Raw genomic sequence first — 21393 nt, 5'->3', positions numbered from 1 at the left:
GATTCCATACTCGGTTATATTCACTCAGGGGATATTCATTGTAACATTCCTTGTCTAACTGATGTTACTGCAAAACAAGTTTGGTTCTGCACATGTAAATATAAATAGAGAATATGGGTAGAAATTAAATTCTGCTAGATATCCTGAAAAGTATATTACAAGGCATAGTGGGGCTGAGAAAATGGCCCTATATATATATATATATATGTCAACATACAATATACAACCTATGAAAAAAGCTTGCGTTTCTCAAATAGAAAATTAAAGCATATTATTTACAGGGAAAATTATCCTTTATTTCCTAAAAGATGAGCTTGTACTGAACACTTCTCAGCAACATTCCTTTGCAGGTTAGAAAGCATCTTTTTTATTAGGGTAAGTATCCTGTGTGCATCTGAATGCTTGCTCTGATATACTGCCTACAACCATTCTACTCTATACAGCACAATTTTTATATCATGTTCATCATCATAATAGCCAAGCCCCTTTCAGATGTACTTTAAGCAGCATGACAAATATGTGTCATTTAAGCAATTGCTGGCCAACGATGGACAAAGCAAAGAAATTAGAGGAAAAAGTTCCACATAAACATTCATTTATGATGCAAAAAAAACTTTCATTAGATGTTACGGGATTAAGTACTGAAAAGCCAGGAAATAGAAGAATTCTAGTTGTTTGTTTAATTTGCCACACTGACAGTTGCTGATAAACCGTATATCTAGGCCTTGCTTGATTGCAATGTGGTACCAATGAGGCAAATACTTTACCAACAGTCTTCCATTATTTGGTCTTAAATAGTTTTATTTTCTGCTTTATATCTATTGCATTCAGTGCACACAATATATAGTGTTCTGTAAATTGAAGATATTTAATCCTCTTCTAAGCTTCTTATTAACTATTATGTTATAGTTACCCTATGCTATTTAGCCCTGGACTGGATGCCCAAGAGCTGAACTTCTCACACACTTTTCCCTTGTCATTAGGGATCTAAATGTTTTGCCAGCCGCCTTCAATGCATGTCCATAGTATCACTGTGGGATGAATTCTAAAGTTTCAATTTGACAGACAAAATGTAGAGGCCTCAAGACCTTTAAAACTAAAGGTATCTGCTATTTTCTTTCCTGAAATGACAGAAGCTGCCACAAAAAACTCACTTAACTGTGCAAAGAAGGACTTGTTCAAAGGGTTGCAGTCTTACAATGATTAAAGCTATTATGGACTTTTTCTTCTTTTTTTCTTTGTACTTAAAAACCCAAACTCTGTAACGGTTTCCATGAGTCAAACTAACTTAACACAATTGACATGGAGATATGCAAAACTGTGACAGTGTTGTTTGCTTTCTCTACTAAAATGTGTTTTAAACACTAGTTAATAACTTAGAAGCTTCCAGGGCCAGAAGCAACTACTGAGTGCTCTGTTGTGAAGCTGCAAACCTTCTGCCCTACTAATACAAAATTTTCTTGGTTTAGCCCTGAAGCATTGTCAGATAAACTCCATGGCTGCATTTGTTTTTATGTATAAAATGCTACCAGTGACTCAGGACTGAATCTCCAGAGAGGCTGGGCCTTAGGCAGGTAGAATTCTATTGGAAATTTCCAATTGAAAGGAAAAAAAGGAAACATTATTCTGACAGGCCCATTAAAATAGGTAAATATGTAAAAATTCTCCAGGGTTTGGACTATTCAATGAAATCTAGGTGAAACAGGTTAGTATCTCCAAGGCAATGCTATGCTAAGTACTACCCAATGGAGCTGACCCAAGGGATCACATAGACAATAATTATCTAGCTATATGTAGAGTAGGCATGCATGTCTCTGTAGGCATATTTACCTAGAGCATAATGGTCATAAAATTAGGAAGAAGTCAGTCCTTAGCAATTCACATTTGAACCAAGAATGAATCTGCAGGCTTACTGCTGCTTAACAAAGTACATAATTTCACTCTAAGTCGGAAACTATTTTACAGAAATTGGCATCCTTATTACTAAGTTAATAGGAAAATTTCAACTGAACTCTACAAGACTTTTTTCCTATTACAGTAACATTGCAGAGCTCCATTTAGTAAAAATGAGTGCTTAAACCTTCTGACAATTTCTTCACTAAACTTAAATTCCATTCCAAGAATGGAATTTAAGTTTAGTGAAGTCTGAAAGTCTGTGAGTCTGAAAGAAGATGGTGTTCTTTATGCCTTGAAATGCACAGAGTAGGGATGTCTTGCAATTGAGCCGTGGCTGTAAACATATAACAAAAGTTCTGTGTATATGGGAAAGCTTTTGCTCTGAGATGAAATCCTACACCCAGATTCAGTGGGAATTTTGCCACTGAACTGAATGTGTCTGTGGTCTATTCTGTCCTTATTCTGGTCATGGCAAATTAATGAAAGATATCCACAATATTAGCACCTCGTATCTTCACAGCAGGGCAAAAAGCAACGAAAAAATTACAGCATTTCCCTTTTGCAGTCAGGACATGAATGTCAGACAACACCTGCTCTGGTGTTATCTGAGATCTAGACCTGCTTTAAAGACAGAAGTGCTGAAATCCACAACAAGAATAGCTTAATTATATACTGCCACTTGATCAGAAGATTCTGGCCTAGATGTGTTACCAGTCCTCCTGGAAAACTTTTATTTGAGTGCTTGGTTTTCCAGCTTTTGCCTTCATATAAAATAACACTGGTAACTGAAGCTACAATCTTACATATTACCGGTGCAAATAAATTTGTCAAAACACCAATTAAAGCTGTAACTACATACAGATGTGCATCCACAATCTAACTTGGCTGAGTAGGACTCAAGAATTCAATGACTTAAAAAAATATTAACAGAAATTCATACTAACCCCTTCCCTGTCAATTTGCTTCCTCACAGAGTGTCCTCAAAATTGATAGCCAACTTATTATAATCAAGATACTCTTTACTTCTTCCAGAGGCAAAATCCTGCCTTTTCTGAAACTAGAAAAGAACAGTAATGACAAAGAGAGTTATTGTCATGATGTGACTTCCACTGCAAGCTTAACTTGTGACTGATATATCCTATTGTTATATTTCTCAAGAAGATCTGCAATATTGTTTAGTCAGTGACATGAAAAATGTGCCCTATAATTTCACAGTTCACAGCCATTCATTCTGAGTGCTGACATGGTTGAAATAATAATGTGACATAATATTGTTATGAAGGATAAAGACAGAGGGTCTAATTAAACTCCCCTTAAATGTTGCATTCATCCTTATTAATCAAGAATTTGTGATTCTTAAGGTAATACCAAGGGAGGTTAAAATTGGTTTCTATGGCTTATTTGATTACATGGAAACACAGATCCTCAATTCTATCATTTATAGCTTTAATATCAACATATTAAGTATGATTTATGCCAACAGAGTAAAGCAAATGGAAAATTTTAGGAATACGATCTTCTGACAAGTACTGTCAGGAGTGTCTGAAGTCTGGCTTCAGGTAGCTGGATTCCCTGCAAAACTATGAATCACTGGACTGAGAATTCCTGGGACCCCTGCTTTAGGTAGCCTTTAATAATTTCATTCAGACATTTCTGCTATTTCAGGGACTAATCAGAGAGAGATAGATTATTTTTTTTTCCTCAGGAAAGGGACACTGTTCTTCAGGAGAACTGTCTCAGTCAGTCTGGGTGAGAATTTGCTCTCTGCTCTGCCTCCTTTTCTACCAGGAGAGGTGCAAATCAACCTGTTTATGTACATTAATCTTTCTCCCAAAACTGGGCAACTGTTAGGAAGAATCAAGCAGTGAGACAAAAACAGAATCATAGATAAGTGAGGTGCCTCCTGCAAGTACGAGTTTCCCCACCTCCCTGCAAGGCAAAGAAAGGGAGCAGATGACCCTCTCCCCCATGAAAGCCAGCATACCAAAGCTTTAGCACCAACTGCTTAGATGGGATTGTCCTTAAGCACTAAAAATTAAGATACAGAAAAGCAGACAAGGAGAGAGGAGGCCTAACATCTGCCCTAACACTGAGATAGAGAGGATCAGTAAGAAGAGGGTGAAAAGAAACAACGGGGCAGACTGGGAGGTGTTCACCACCAGGAGAAACTAGAAGCAACTGAGAACGTTGACAGGTTGGCTGTATATTAAGCAAGCCAGGGAATGCCTGTGAGTAACAAAAGGAGAGAATAACAGGCTTTGGGAAGCAGACTATCAACATCTGTTCACTACTCTGAGGAAAAGAAGGTCCTGTAATAGTACAGCTCCCATATTGAAGCTGACAGAGTTGAAAGTGGCTTTCCCAAATGGTCAGCACTGTCCAGAGCTTTTATAGGACCTGGCCTCCAGATTTGGCAGATGTTTTAATTCTCTTGGCACTGGGATTTTACTCCAGTCATTTATTCTCTTCAGTCTCATCTCAGTAGTTCCCACTAGAGACTTTTTTTTTTTTTTTTTTTTACCAGCTGCTTCCTCCACATTAATTCAGACTCAGTGATATCTCCACACAGCGCTAGCCAGCTACAAATCAGCTAAACAGGAAAATGGGGTCTGATTTTACTCTTAAGCCATTATTGCCCTTCCAGAATTACATCAGTGTGGTCACAGGTATGAGAGGAGAATAAAGGACGTATAGTACCACTCCAGAAACAATTTTACTTATTTCCCATCTTGCTGTAGGCATAAAGAGTTTACTGTATGGGGAAAGAGGGGTTTATTTACTTTGTTCAGTAAACAAAAAGTGGAAGGCAGTTTGGTCAAACAGCAACCCAAACAAACAAAAAAAAAAGGTAATGCATTTTTAAATGAATTTTTCTCTTCAGATATTAATATTATGATAACATATATCTATACACACATCAGAGTGATTACCTACACAGATACTATTAATGCATCCAAGAAACAGTTTGGTTTTAGTGTAAAGATTGTTGTGTAGTATACTGCTGAGTGGTTGACTAGCGAGTGCCTGCAATTGTAGGTGGTAGTTGTGTAGCATGAGGGAATTGGCCAAGTTCTTTCTTTCACGAGTGATTAAATCTCTCCTCTTCCAGCATTACGTGCTGGATACTCCAATGCATAGAGCTCTACAGAATTAGTGATTCTGTGGTTCAGAATTTTGCAGGTAAGACAGAAGAGGAAAAACCTTTTGCTTTGAGCAGATTCCCTCTCTACTTGGCTTTACTTCTAACTTAAAAAAAAAAGAGAAAGGAAGAGAAAAACAATGTGCACTGTCCGATATACAGCAACTTCATATCTAGAGATACACTACAAATTCCCAATGGCTGGGTGCAGGCAGGCCATGAATAAAACTGCAGAGCCAGCTTGAGATGCTCTTGGGTGTAACTTACAGTGAAAAACTCGGCATGCAGTGGCAGAGAGCATGGCTCAGCCATTCATTTATAACAATAGAACTAATCTTCTGTCTGCACAAGGAAAACAAATCTCCCGTTGTTAGGAATCAAAGACAAGTCCTTCAGACTCTAGGAGACATACTTAACAGTGACTAAGTGAGTTACTTCATAAGTATTCACTTTAAGACTTTCTATCCTTCTCTCAGTTTAGAGTACTTCTGTAAGCAATTGTAGTGTACCCCAAAAAAGAAAGTTTATCGACCTCCACCTGCAACAAAAATGCTTTAAAAAGGCTTTATGTGCAGCAAAGTATGCAAAATTGATCCCTTAAGTGTTTGTGAGGAATGTGATTTGAAGCCTCACCCTTCTGCAGAGTGGGTTCAGGATCTCAGAAAAACTCCTGGCAAGAGACATGAAAAAGGCTTTTTGAATTGCCTTTGCAATTCATGGCTTATGTATTCACTACATGGAAGGGAGGTGATTGGCAGCAAAGAGAAGTGCAGAAGTAAACTTGCTCTTTCCAGTGAATTCTCCTTAGTTTTCTCAAGTATTTGAGGTTTGGAAGAAACTCACTGAACTATAAATCCCACTTAAGTGTATTTTAAGCACTATTTTGCAGAACTTTAGGCAGTCATTTTTTTGACAAAGACCATGCAGATCATGGTTGACACCAATAAGTTTGGAATATTTCCACTGATTTCCACCAGCTTCACAGGCACCGACCCCAAGTTTATGATGATGTATTCTAAAGCCAAATGTGGCCCAGTAGTAAAAGTTCCCATTCCCAAAGTCAATGGCCAGTCCATTGTTCAGTGGCTCCTGGCAAAATGACAAATAAACAAACACAATCACTTTTAATTCAGTGTCTGTTTGGTTCAGCCTTATCATCCTCATAGTCTGATGTTCAAGGATGAAGCCTCATTAATATAGACAGTGTGCAGTACAGAAAAATGCACTTTATGTAAAGAAAACAGAGTCTATGCACCTTTCAGATAGACCAGTATCTATTATTTAGAAATTATTACAATAATAAACATGACCTTGCTCCCATTTCCAGACTAGCAGAGCTGTCAGACACACAGCCAGTACAATGGCAGTGCTATAGCAGTCGAACATCCAGCCTGCAGGTTAACAGGCAGCTGGGTAGCTGGGTCCACCACAGGCTGTTCTAATCTCAAATGATTAATCTCAAACAAATGGAGACTTACTAGTTTCATATTGTGTAATTCCACTTAATTAATTATATGGTGATATGAGGAAACCAGAATCAAATAAAAGGATGTCAACTTCCAAGCAAAAAATTGGCTTTCAGATTTCTACAGCTGAGACTTCACCATTAAGACAATGTACCTATGCTTCCAGAATCCACTCATACTACGTGGGGCCAGCTGGATTCAGGTGCAGATAAAAAAAAATTACACACAAAAATATGTATCTTATTTACATATATTGCTTCAGATATTTTTGGCAGTATTTCATACTCCTGTGAAACTCACTGCAGTTTGGGTTCCATTTCTAAGTTCTCCAGCTTCAAATACTGCATTTTAATTCTACTTAATGAATTAGATATGCTTTAAAGCTATAATAAACTTTTCTTGTGAAGATATTTCTGAGGCATTGAGTCACATTGCTTACTGCGAATAAAAACCACAATAATATATTTACATAAATAATTTAAAATCCAACAGCATAGAAGGTAATAAAAATATATTGCCATGATAAACCATGAAACCAGAGAACGACGTTGCTTTAATTAAAAATTACAAATACACTGCAGTAAACAACTTATTTACACATAGTTAAAAGTCTAACTATTGAATATCCTGAACTTGTTGAATCGGAAAAAGGGAAAAATACTGAAACCAATCTCTTCACACAGATAAATATTGAGAACCGTAACTGTGTTTAATTAAGATCTACTGTTAATAATGGATTTCAGAGAATAAGGTTCTTCTTTTAATTTCCCAAGGTAGAAAATGTTATTAAATTTGGCCTTTAACTTCTCATTGACATGTACACTTGAAACTTCTGATTAAAATTTCAGAGGTTGGGAAGAAGTACCCAAAATTAAACTCTTAAATCTGGCACAAAAATAACAATGATCCCTGATTAAGAAATCAAATTTCAGAAACTTCATTACTGTTCTATTAATAAATTGTTGGATTATAATTAAAATGGGGCCTGTTGGATTTCTTTCATTTTTTAATTCTAAAAAAGTTGGAAAGTGTAGAGGGAATTAAATACTTAAAAAAATAAAATAGGTTAATGAATCTAAGAAATGTGATCCAACTTGAACAGGTTTGTTTTCTTTCTGGGAGTCATCACAGTGGAACAAATGTTATTTTCCATCCAAAGGTAAGAGTTCAGTAAAGAACACCGGTTCTGTTTGCTCCTTCTTTTCTACAACCTCCATTGTCCAAAGCTCACTAGACTCATTGCAGAAATCATAGATCTGGGCATAGTTGTGAAAATCAGTGTTAACCTAGTTTTAAACAGGTATAATTTAGAATAAGATTAAACTCGATGCCTACATTATTTAGCTGGTCAATATGAGCATGCAGTTCTTGTTTCCAGGATGATGTTTCTACCTCTGCCTTGAGTTTCTTTGAAATGTTAACGTCAGTAGATCAGAGAACAGCTGACACCATGAAAGTTCACTGCTAATCCTGCGCAGACAAATAGCTAGAGCTCAAAGTACAGGCTTTTGAGTCTTACAAACGCTTGGAGTCATGTTTTTTTAGGTGTAATGCATTTTTGCCAGCTTGTTTGAGCTTTTAAATGAAATTCTCAGTCCACAAAAACACTTCAAGCTGAAGAATAAGAAAAAAAATTGCTTCAAAAGTACAGCTGTCTTTAAGAATTTTACAAAGTAAGCCATGTTTTTCAAAGAGATAAGTAATTTAAATGTGATTCAGATATGCAATGTTCAAAGAATAAATTCAATCTAGATGTGGACAATGGCACAAATGGTTTCTATACACTATTCATGGTTCTTGAATTGCATTTATGATGTTATAAGTAGTACAGTAACTAAACTTCCTGATTATAAATAATCATCAGCCCCTCCTACAAGTTTTATATAGAACACTAACTAAAAATATCCCTGCAGTTAGACATATCTCAGTTTTTGGTTGAAAATTAAAGAAAGTAGTATTACTAATTCTCTGTCCTTTTGTTTGTATCCATCTGCACATCTCCATTGCTGTATCTGACAAGCAATAGAAATTCCATAGGCTTTCCATCCATAGACACAAATTTGTGTGACCATGGTGAATGAAATAAGGAATCTTTGGAGCAAAAACTAAAACTAAGAATAAAAATGCATTCTATAAATAAATACACTTAGAAAACAAAGGGAATGACATATGCTAAGAATTATACTTTAGATAAACTGATATTTCAATGACAGAATTCAAAGATATTTTTGATAGAGAAAAACTGAAATATTCATACTCCATTAACTAGGTATTTTTGAGGTGATGCAGAGAATTGAAACTTTTAATTATCTGCCTTGCATTTTCCCTCCTTTCTTGGAGATGAGCACACTCACCTGCTTAAATTCACCCTCTCATCATTCAAATCCAAGACTGTCAGTGTGGTCCTTTGCAATGCAATGCTTACCAACATTTGTTACTGACAGAGAACATCTTCAAGATCAGTAGCTTTCTTTTTTTGTAAAACAGTACATATGTCAAACCTTCTTTAAGAAGTGCACAATCACTGCTAAATAACCCTGTGGTAGTAGAGAAATCTACCTCTATAGGACAGATTGACAGTGCACATTGTTCAGGTAAAGCTTTGAAGTCATTCTCACAAAGATGTTTATGCCCTTTTATATACATTGATATCTAGGGGAAATTAGACTCACAAATAAGAATAAAAAATTAAAACAGATCACATTTTAGAACTCTCAGATGCTGAGAAAAGCTTTCTGGAAAGTCAGTTTAGTACTAGAGAGTACTAGCAGTTGATCTTTCATTTTTCAACAAATCTAAAACCAAAAGACCGGACTTAGTTGGATCAAAATATAAAATAGTGGCACCATTTAACCTAGGTGTGCTCACTTCTTATTATATAGAGCCCAAACAACTTTAATTTAACTCTGTACTGGCAGGCAAATTCTTGGGTGCAGGAGACATACTTTCTGATGGATAAAAATTAGAGGGTTCTGCACTCACCTGATAGTCTGATGTTGCAAAGTATCTGGATCAGTGGCGTTTACTGTTAACACAACACTGCCAATAGGGATGTTTTCCTGTTTTGTCACTGTCATTGGGTTTGGGTGAAAAACTGGGCCTTCATTCACATCCTCAACAGTGATCTGAACTGTCGCTGTGGAACTGGGGCCGTAGGCTATGTCTGGAATCAGCGGGTCTTCATTTTCTACTTTGATCAGCAGCGTGTGAAATGCCGAAATCTCATAGTCCAAAGGCTGTAAAACATATCATAAAATCAGAGTGCAAGGTGCAGAGACAGTATTTAACACTTTTTCCTTGTACCCTATTACAAACTTGCAGAAGATAGTAGAATGAGCCAGAAAGAGACAACAGCATTCATTGCATCTAATACTTTCTCAGAGTTTAGCATTAGACATAACAGCAGTTATAAAGTGCATTGAAGATAACAAACATAATGGACTTAATGAAAGATGGAGATGTCCCTCTATCCAAGAGTGTATACTTTTTCAGCATACCTCATACATACAATTTAATTCTCATATATACATGCTTATTTATAATGTAATATGCATTAGCAAACAAATCAGTCATACTTAGCAGCTACTTATAAGTAACATAAGGCAACTTTACCAACATCTACCTTGAAATCAAAAGCACTGCCATGGAAATACATACCATTTGTCTAAGAACTGACATGCCTCTTCTGAAGTCAAACAGAGAAAATTCTGGTACAGGCAGCAAATAGGGCCTTTTTTTTTTTTTTTTTTTTAAAATATTATCTTCATACAAAGACAGGCAATACATTTTTTTCATGAGACTTTAGAAACATGGGACCAAAGACAGATTACCAGTTCAGTTTGAAACCACATCCCTTACTGCCCTGGTATTTGCATCTGTGTTTTCTAACTGAGAACAAAATGTGGCCCTTGAATTCTAATTGTATCCTCAGTCACAAAGAAAACTTTCTTGTAAAGTCTCACTATTAATTGTGTTGCTTTCCGAAAAATTAGCTGTTATTTAAGCACAACAGCAATACAGTTATCAACAGGCAGGTCCCTATGAGTAAAGAAGTAAGGTTACGGTGACAGAAGAAGGGGTTGTTTGGACACGGGCTGGTAGCCACCTGTATGTTTTTGGGTAACTTATCCTTGCCAGGCTTTCTCTTATGCAGTAAATCTAGTGTGTAGACTTTTACAGTAATAATACAGTACAACAGCAATTGTTCTTACTTTGACAACAGAGAGCATTCCCTCATTAGTCTGGGGATTGGTATGGATTTCAAAACTCTGCCCTGGATTTCCATTAATAATGGTGTAGACAGCTCTCCATGCTCCAGTGGCTGGGTCATCTCGGTCACCAACAGTTAAGTTTACTATTACACCTGTGACTCCTTCCTTTACTGTGGCTTGAAACTAGAAAGAAAACAGAGGAAATTGTTACTGTTTTCAATTAATGACCACACACACACACACACACAGAATATCCAAGCCAGCATTAATTATTTAACACAACAGGAGAAAGATGCAATCATTGACTGAAACTGAATGTTATAGGCTCTAAATAATACATTCTCACTCATAAAATATAAGGTAGCACTTACAGCTGCTCTCCATTTAATAGATGGCAGATAAGCAGCAGTGTGATAGGAATCAAGCTTTGGAAGATTCTGATCACAAGAAGACAGTTCATCTCATATTCCTGGAAAACTGAATCTTGAAAATATATACAGTATTGCATAGGTGCATATGCTATCAGAAAGGGGACTATACATATAGCTAAGCAGAAGAGGAAGATGACTTACACAGCCCATTCTTGCCCTTGAATGTACTACTATTTACAAATAATCCACTTTTCCATTTCAGACTATTATTTTCAGAAATTACCCCACTCATATTAAATTTTCTCTACACTGTTATCAATACATAAAACATTTTTCACAAAAAGTGTACCCATACCATTTTTAGAGGGATTGTTCTAAGAGACTCAAAAATAATTTGGCTTCATGCTATCACTTTTTCTGCATAGCTAAAAGTCAGTGTTACTTTCTTTTTCCAGTGGAAGAATTTTTCATGACCTCGAGAAGTTTGTTGCACTACCAGAATATTCAGTTAGCAAAACCCTATGAGAAAATTCTAATTTACTATCCAGACAAACAGTGTACAACATCATTCTTATTTATGTAGGAAAAACATTGAGCAAACCACTGGAAACACTTGTAAGGGTCACACTTAATAACACTCCTCAATTTTCAAGGCTGATGTGCTAAAAGCACTGTATGTAAGAGTGATAAGATAATACCTGCTTTATAGGTGGACAAACCAGAATGATAACATACCTAATCCTGAGAAGTGCTGAACATCAGCAATGCCATTATAGATCACTAGGAAATTTTAGCATTTCTAGGGATTAAAGCTTCAAAAGTCTAAAATTACAAACTTTAATGACACAAATAGGCTTTGTCATACGTGCACTGCTTAAAAGCTGCATCGTCAGTGATAATATATCACTCAAGGCCAAAAGTCACCCAAGTGGCTTCAAGACCTCAATAGACTAAATGTCTTTTTCCTCTGTCTTATAGACCACATGAAGTTATAACACTAGAGAAGATTTTGTGAGAATACTGAATCCAGGGAATGATATTTTATTAATATATAGATTTCACAATCTGGACAAATCGTAGGTAAAATGGATTTCCTCGTAGCAATACAGAGGAGACAACTGTGTCTTTTCCTGTATTCAGTTATCTTTTTTTCATTTTTTCCAATATATTTGACTTACATTTCCAAATCCTTTTTCAATTTAGCTGTGTAATTTGAGTGTAAGCATTCAGTTCAAGCTTTCCAGTCTCAAAGCTGATTTTATAAAAGGATGACATTAATGATTGGCTATTTCTATCTCCTTTGGTACATTTAACAAAGAATTTAAAAAATATTTTGATTTTGATAGCTAATATGTAACAGGTTGTGATTGAGCTTTGTTTCAGACAGATCATTAAGCTCATTTGCAGTTTAATTAACTCTAAATGATAATATAACAATATTTTCACTTACTTTGAAACAAATCAGAAGAAAAGCTCTATTTAAGAATCTTGGAAACAGAGGAATGATTACCAAGACTGTATTCGTTCCTGCTCAGTGAAATGATGTCATTGGAAAGCACATTTGGACACCTCTTACTCTAATTGAAAATAAGCAATTAGCCTGATTGATATTTTTGTCTTGTTTCATATTGTCTCGGCTTGAGCATGTATAAAATGAGACATCAGAAGCACAAGGGACAGAATTTTTCCCCAACAAGTGTTCAGTACCAAACAATTCCTATTTAGCTATGTAAAAAGGTGACCAGACTTCTAAGGAATCTAATTCTAAAGAATCAAACCTTTAGATTTCACTGGGCATCTGCTCCTAATTCATATTGATCCTTCTGAAAGATGTTTTCCTTAAATCACTAATCTGACTCAATTAAGTGTTTCATACTCTCTTGATAATCCTGGGAACAGTAAGACCTGTAAGGGTAAAATATTTAAAGATCTGGCTATTTTATTCAGATACAAAAACATGAAGTCAGTGAGATAAATTTATTATGCTTACCCCACCAGTGCCAGACTATGAGGGAAAAGGTTGTCATGTTGTACCAGCTAGTTAAAAAAATATTGAATGTCAGTTTAAGGGTATCTAATTCAAGGGTATCTCAGCTGGGGCTGGCTTTCTTCTGCATTCCTATTTTCTCCTTATTTAGGAAGGGCTCTCAATAGCTTCAGTTGCAGTGAGTAGTGTAGAAAGAGCACATAGACTTGCTGGGGGCATAAAATTGCAGAGCTTCTGACATCTGCAGATCAAGGAAATGACAACATCTACAGGCAAAGGCTGTGCCAAGCCAAATAATTCCAAGCATAGTGGTACACTTCTAGCATTCTTTGCATTTTAGAAATGACTATATAAACACAGAGGGTTTTTGAAGCTGTCTGGAACATTAGACTAAAATCTGTTCAAGATGGATGAAAAAGCAGAATGATCAAATCACAGAATTGTCACATGGGTCTACTCTAAATTTATAACATGAAAAGTGTAATAAATCACAGATTTGTGATTACAAAAGACAAGAATCTACTGTGAAATACAGCGATCCAGAAAAATATAGTGTATATTAACCAGAAGGTGATCTCTTTTGCCTGTTCAATCACCTTTACCATAAAGAGTAGACTTCCAGGTATTTATAAAAAAAATGTTATATTTTTACTAGGTTCCTTTCAAAAACAAAAGTAAAGAAGGGAATTTCAAAACCAGGAATAGGAATTGGATTTGGAGATAGAAAAAAGATAACCACAGGTTCATCACATTTCAAAATGAAAGGTTTACATTCTCAAAGCAGAGTGCTTAACTGGGAGAGCGTGATTCAGTGCTCTGAAATAAAACCCCATAGAGGCTAACACAAATAATTGGATCACAAGTTAATTGATTTTACACTTTTTAAATATCTGCACATCCCCTAAGCACCACTATAAATTAAGAATAAAATAGATGAGTTCAGTACTTTATTTAAACTGCTATCATCTGGACCCATATTAAAAATAATAACTTAGAAGAGGTCAGAGTTGCATTTTGCTGGAAAGAGCACGTTCATTTACTACTACTGAGCATTTGATATGCAATGTTAACTTACTCTGTGGAATGATATGCCATATTGTCATTTATTGTGCTTGTCATGAATACAGCCTAGAAATTTTAGTAATTCTGACATATTTAGTTTTATAAACATAGGAAAAAAAGGACCTGATTCCCCTTTTTCTGTATCCAAAAGTTTATGAAATAATACAGAAAGACAACAGAATGAGTACAACTTAGAAGGAAACAATGAGTGAACAGCAGCCAGCAGTCTACGCTTAATTATTAGGTTTTTGTAGACATATGAGACTTTTAATGGGGAAATGAAAGACATTAAGGAAATAGTGGTGGATGTAGATGAAGAGTTCCTCCAAGAGTGTAAGGGTAGTTTTTGAGGAAGTACAAATAGACTTGAAAATGTAACGAGTGAGCAATGTTTGCTGTCATGAGGGACTAATGGGAAGTAGATAGTAACCACTGGACATTCACGAGAGATCACAAAGACGGTTCCACTAGGCCCTGAGGCCCCTGGGAGTGAAAACAAGCAGCTTTTATTTCTTAAAACAAAGGAGTTGGAAAAAAGAGATGGCAATACAACGAGTAAAATGTTGGAATACAGCCTATGTTAAGAGCACCCAGGATAGCTGAGACTCTTTCTGAGCAGAAGAGAGAATCTCAGTTCAGTAGGCGAACCCTACTCCTCTCTTCCCTGGATCTTGCAAGCCTACTCCAAACTACGTGCAAAGTCTGAGAAGATAAAATGAAAAATTATGGTTCTAAGCTGGCAGGAGCTTTATCTTCCTGAGTATAGGAAATTCAAGATGGCAGGTATCTACTGAGAATAATCAGGTGTGCCTCAAAGGCTAGCTAAAGGGAGAAGCCAACTGGGGAAACAAACAAATTGAATCATGGCTTAATTTTAGTAGCTGTTTCCTGGAGGAGCCAGGAGATAATATAACACTGAGCCAAATGCTCCTCCACACTGAGCTCTGTGGTGAACCAGTGGGACACTACAGTGACAGCTCTCACAGAACAGCAAAATGGCTCTGTATGGTCTGGAGAAAAAACAGCCTTGTCAGATTTCCACCATAGGGCAGATACAAGAAAAGATCACTTTTGAAAAGGTTATCACCCGAGAATCCAGGCACTAACCCCATCTCAACCTCAAACAAAACTGGAAATGGTACCTAACCTATATGAAAATTGGATTCTTATCTGGCAACCTTATTTAAAGCTTCTGTAGTGAGTCAGATTTTATTTACTTGCCTCTCAGCACAGAACAAATGAACTGAACTGCATCAGAATCACCTGAATGTCTACTGTCCAGCAACAGCATGAGCGTGCAGTAATAACCGTAATACCTTTATGAAGCCACCAAAAAACTGTCTCAAAGTGGGGTACCAATATACCCAAATTAAGGAGCTGCCACAAGCAGCAAATACAATGCAAGATAAACATGTGTGGAGTTGGTGATCATTACCCCGTGGCTCATTAAGATTCTGCATGCTGTGATTCCCAGTCAAGAACAAACAAATTAAAACTGCATGTCAGTTTGCATTTATCAGGGCAACATTTCAGTTGAAGGTATTCTGCGCTACTATCATGTGTTTATTTCCTCATCTATATATCATAAAAGACAAAAAATAATGAGACATATTAATTCACACATCTCTATTATAAATTCCCCAGAGATATTGTATTACTGTATTTGTCCTCCTCCACAGAAGTCCACTGCTTTTGCAACCGTATTTTGTCTATCTACTTTTTAGAAAATATGAAGACAAGCTTATTCAATCTCTCGCAATCTGCTGGCTCTTTGTCTGTGACTTTTACTTTGCACGCTGTCATTCAGTATGTGTGCACCTGTGTGGCCAATGTTTATTTGTTAAGGAAACAATGTATTTTCCATAGCTCTGCATCTGGAATATCTCCAAGGACAAATGAATTTTCAGAGTGATCACAAAGGTTTGTGTTCTCAAGCAATCAGGAATAAGAATCTCATAAATGTCAGTAATGGACATTTCTTGTGGAATTCACTAGGACACAAAGCCCAGCTTGCCAGGTAACAAAAAAACACATCAACTGGCGCTTGGAGCTCAGCAGCCTTCACAAACTAGGCAGGTGAAATACTAAGTGAAAATATTTAGCATAACATTTGTGCATCAAACAAAGTGATGCTGATGATTCTCCAGTCACCTTTCATCTCAGCATGATGACCAAGTGTGCTGGCCTGCTCTCCTGGGCCCCTGCAGTGCTGGAAAACACAGAGGACCTGACCAACTGCAGTTTATACCAAACTTTCCACATGAACAATTTAATTGCCAATTTTGTGGTCAGAGCAAATTGTAACTTGGTATTACATTCTCCCTAATCTCCTCTACAGGTTTTGAAGGTATTTTCCATCTTAAAACTGTGCATACACTTTACTATATGGACACAAATAGCTGCTGTATTTCATTACAGGGAGCCCTGTATTAACGTAATGGCTTAAGTTGATGTAAGCTGTACATGAAGCAACATATGAAGCACTTTGGAAGCCATTTAGATGAAAGATCCTATGTAAATGCAAAGCATTATCATAGTATGACAAGGACTTGACAGTGTAAACTACATGCAAAACAAATTAAAGCTGTGAGTCACCTAAACAGTCTTCAGTAATGTCATTGTCTTACTGACATAATGCTGGCTCGTTAGGCACTATAGTCTTTCTTAACTTAAAGTGATTCTTTCACCTTATTCTATATTTTTTCTAAGTGCATAATATTCTTCCATCTCCCTAGTGAAACAACAGAAAGAACTCAATTGTAGCTTAGAAAAAAAATCTCACTGAATATATTAAATTGACCATAATAATTCTGGATGCATTTTCAATTTTTAACTTTTGAATGAATTTCAGAGGCTATATATTGTAAATGGTTTGTGATCTTTCAAGACAGTTGCCAGTTACTTTACAAAATGAAAGTACAGCTCCATGATGGAAAACTGATTATTTTTGTCCACTCTGTGCTGCAACCTGCAACAACAGCAACAAATCTAAAAGATTAATTAGCTAAATGGAAGGCCAAATATTAAATTCTGCTCTCTGTAACATGGCTACAATTTCTGCAGGCTCTATAAATTTGTGCTTTTTTATTGAAAATCACAAAGACTCTTAATATCACCAATGATCTTTAAGGTCCCTTCCAACACACGCCATTCTATGATTCTATAATATCAATCACAAATAATAAAAAAAAAAAAAGCAAGGGGAGTTTCCACATGACTCCATCTTGTTTTGCTGCTCATCAGTCTGCTTGGAAAAGTTCTGCTAAGGAGTACTAGTAATGCAACAAAAAGAAACAAGAAAGTATGAATCAGGCTATTTCCCCATGCTCCAGGTACAAGTCTCTCTGTGAACATCTTCTATTGTGATGAAGCGAAGCTATCTCTGGGATTCAGTGGGAATACTTCAAGAGCTCTTTAGGTATTAAGATTCATGGTTGAGTAAGGCAGGGACAGAATGCAAAAATAACAGGGTAAAATGGATGGATGGATGGATGGATGGATGGATGGATGGATGGATGGATGGATGGATGGGTAACCTGCTGTGTGCTACAAGACTTGCCTGTAAAGTTGCCAGAGTGGCAATGCAACAGTCCTCCTATCCCTTTTGCAGAAAAATCTTAGAAAACTTTGGGAATTCTACAGAGTAAGATCCTCATAAGATTCAGTAATGAATTTAAAGAACTTTCCTTTCTGCTTCTTTTCCCACAGAAGTGCTGAAACCCCATTCAGAGCTGATGATGTATTCCTATCCTCTCATTTATGTGCTTGTGGAAGACTAAAAAGCCATTCAGGGACTGCAAATAAGTGATGGTGAAGGATGCCTGAAAATAGGTGCTTATTTTGAATTGTTTTGAAAACTTTTGTCTTCACTAGACCAACTCTTTCTCAGCCCAGTTCATGGCCTCACTGAGTGAAGGCAAAAAGATAATTCTAACATGTACTAATCATATGTTGAATGCCAGCTTCAAAGCCTGTTGCCTTCAGGGTGTACATCAAATGTAGTACAGTTGAAGATTCAGAAGGAAGATAAACACCTCTTTTTTTTTTTTTTTTTTCAGAATACATAAATAATTTAGAAAGCATTCTTTTTTTTGTTTTGTTTTGTTTTTTGTTTTCCACCTATAAATGCAAGCTACATTCAACTATTTCTAGAGTAAATGAAGTACTCACAAATACAATGGATGCTTCTAGAATGGTGGTCATAGCACAGAAAAACAAATACTCTTTCTCCAGGTGGGCAGAAAACAGTAAAAGGTCACTACAATATTTACTACACTTAGAGTACTTTTGAGAAAAACTCAAAGAAATAATAATGTTCTCTTATCTATCATTTTTTTTTCCTTACAGGTAGAACAAAACTGATGTTTAAAACAACAGCATCATAGAAAATTATGATCTGACTAAGCCTGAAAGAGCAAACTACACCTATTCACCTGTTAGAGCGTCAGTGTTGCCTAGGGATCAGAGATCTCTGCTTTTCACATTTATGAGACCACTTGCGCTGTATTCAGCCAATCCAGCTACGTATTATTTTCTCCTCAGTGCACTTCCCATCAAAAGTAGTGTTAAGCCTGTCTTCTTTCTAAGATGCTGGATGTCTTCTTTAAATAGAAGGAACTTTAAATAGAATAGACTTAGCTGGATTTTCCTTTCTTTTTCAGTCACTGCATTTTAGGAGCAGAAAGGTTTTACAGGCTTTTCCCTCCATCAATCCATTCAGTTCTCACGCTAACGATGGTCACAAGGGAAGGGAAGGAGGTCTTCTTTTATGCTTAGCAGAGACTTTTTCATATCCAAACCAACTTTTCTGATGCTGAAGATTAACATCTGAACTTATATGGCTGAGCTTACTGATACTGCCTTACTAACAGAAAAAAAGTGTGGAAGCCACCTACTCACATTACAAGGACTATACACAAACTTCTACTCCACTAAGACTGTTTCACTTGTCAGTCTCAATTATAGGTGGGATGGGATGATTTGCTCCATGGGTCAGAATCATAAGCAACAAATTCCTCCTACTGGTTCCCAGACTAAGTCACGTTTTTTGGGTTTATCTGGATGTGGAATGGGTTCAGAAAATATGTCCTCTTAATTGCTGAAGTTGCTATCTGTACATGTAGGCTCCTTAACAGCAGGACAGAGACAGACAAGTTCACTTCTCTGTGAACATCAAAGTAGTAGATAAAAGGGGAATTTTATCACACCAGAAAGATGGTTTTAATAGCATTGACTTTAACAGGCATATGCAGAGCCCAGTCAATTTGCTATAAAGTCTGGGAGATTTAGAAGACTGAAAAGTAGATGAAACCACTCTAGTGGCTTTAGTCTCCTCCTAGGTATAAATAAATGCAATGTGGCCTCTGTACTGATGGGGAGGGAGCTGGGTAGTGACAATGGCTTCAGTAGATGAAAGCTACTGATGATTTAAAAATTATTGTCATGCTCATATTTAGGAAGTAAAGAAGGGCATTTTGCAACTTCTCTATAGGAAGGGCAATTTCCAGGATTTCTTTTCATACATGTATGAAAACTATATTTTAGTGCTATACAAAAGCAAACTAATGGAAGAAGTTAAAAAAAGTATTTTAAATAGGTCAAAGAACAAAAATTTCCTAGGTAAAATTCTAGAGAGATCTTGTTCAACTACATAACTACTACTACAGTTATGAATGAAAGTTTTGTGACATCGTACTTTCACAATTTATTACATTTTTATTTTTTCAAACACAAATCTGTTACTCCCCGATTCTATTATTTGAGGACTTAGCAATGAATAAGATATTCCTGAATACTTTACCAAACGCACTCTTAGAACTGACATGAACTATGACAGTGCATAGATTTAATGAAAAATAAAATGACATGAAATCCATTCTAATAAGCAAGGGTTCATACATGCCTTGATAGGAAGAAAGAAAAAAGGAAAAGTAAAAAGCCCATTAAGATGATGCTCCTCTTGCTCAGGAAATCATTACATAAATGGTGTAACCTGTTCTGGGAGTGATTTTTTTGTGTGTTTCTCCTGCCTTACATGAACACCAAATAGAAAATGCATTCACAATTTTTTGAATGCTTATAATCTAATTAAAGTGAATTCTGTAATGCTGTTGGCTGTTTTAAATACTTGACCACACACGTTTTGGGTGGTCATCTCCAGTGATTCAGTATCAATAGCGACAACTTTAAGTTGAGCACTGTTTTCTCAAAAAGCATCAATTCTAGATTTAAAGAACCTAAGTGATAAGCAATCCAATTGGATTACTGAATAGTAGATGGAACAGAGTCATAATTTAGCAGTACTTCCAAATAAGATTGCACTGTCCAAGGAAATCACAGATTAACATGGGGTTTTTCAAATCCTTTATACACTTTTCAAAACACTGAAAACACTCTTTATTTTGGCACCTTAATATTGCAAGACTGAAACATATTCTTACAAGGTTAAGAAACCAACATTTATTTGCAGACAGTTCAAAACTACAGTGTAAACTTTCTCAATGGCAGAATCTTTGGGTTCTTTGATAAAAAGAAGCATATACATCCAATCTTGCTTTTTCTGCCCTAAGAGGACATTGCTTCCAAAGAAGATAGTTATTCACTGTGCCAGTTTACAGCTGATCACAACCCATGCTGCCAACAACAGATGTTTTGTCAGTGGTTAAGCTTCTTCACATGGTCTTTGGTGAGCAGTGCCTAGCAGTACCATTCAAAGCATTAACTTGTATCTCTAGAATATTTTAGCAATGAATTTCATCAATTCCCTAAACTTCTGGCATTTTAGGTTGTGCCAACTGATGGGGATGAGATGCCCTAGATTTACAAGCCCCTCCAGCTGAGAGCTGTCTGAAGTTAGCTCAGTTTGAAAACTCTTTTTCGGAAGCAGATAAGAACTGTGCAAGGTTTCACGCTGTTCCAGTGGAGGCAGGAGGTACAGATGGAAGTGTACAGGCAGTGTTATCTGTAGCGATGCAGAATTTGCCTGAATTTTAAAAATTAAATCTCTAGCCAGCATTTTGTTTTCTATGGAAAACTGGGCAGAGAAAGAAGAAATTGGGCTGAACGCTCCATATTTCAATCTATCTGAATACAGTAAGTCTTCCAAGTCTGCTGACAAAGTGATGAATGAAGTCTACTGCACGTAGTTTCTTCTACTAGATATATATATTTTTTTTTCTCAAATTATCTAGCCTACATCCTGTTTGTATAACATTCATTGAGCATAAATATTACTGCTATATCAAAAAGCTATGATACAAGA

The 21393-nt window shown here is 36.4% G+C and overlaps 1 protein-coding gene across 1 annotated transcript in view; it reads right to left on the bottom strand.

Moving 5' to 3' along the window:
* Nucleotides 1-21393, bottom strand: part of LOC114818880 (cadherin-13) — a gene marked incomplete at both ends in the record, with an annotated part of 115703 nt that overhangs the window by 16931 nt on the left and 77379 nt on the right. Inside the window, 2 exons of the mRNA XM_029086690.1 lie at nucleotides 9484-9737; nucleotides 10713-10895. Coding sequence (XP_028942523.1) covers nucleotides 9484-9737; nucleotides 10713-10895 — 437 coding nt within the window. The remainder of the gene's footprint in view (nucleotides 1-9483; nucleotides 9738-10712; nucleotides 10896-21393) is intronic.

The sequence above is a fragment of the Antrostomus carolinensis genome, unplaced genomic scaffold, assembly GCF_000700745.2.
Source record: "Antrostomus carolinensis isolate BGI_N321 unplaced genomic scaffold, ASM70074v2 scaffold7699, whole genome shotgun sequence".
In the NCBI taxonomy this organism is placed as follows: domain Eukaryota; kingdom Metazoa; phylum Chordata; class Aves; order Caprimulgiformes; family Caprimulgidae; genus Antrostomus; species Antrostomus carolinensis.
Note: the sequence above shows the minus strand (reverse complement) of the source record. Positions and strands in the feature narration are given on the sequence as shown.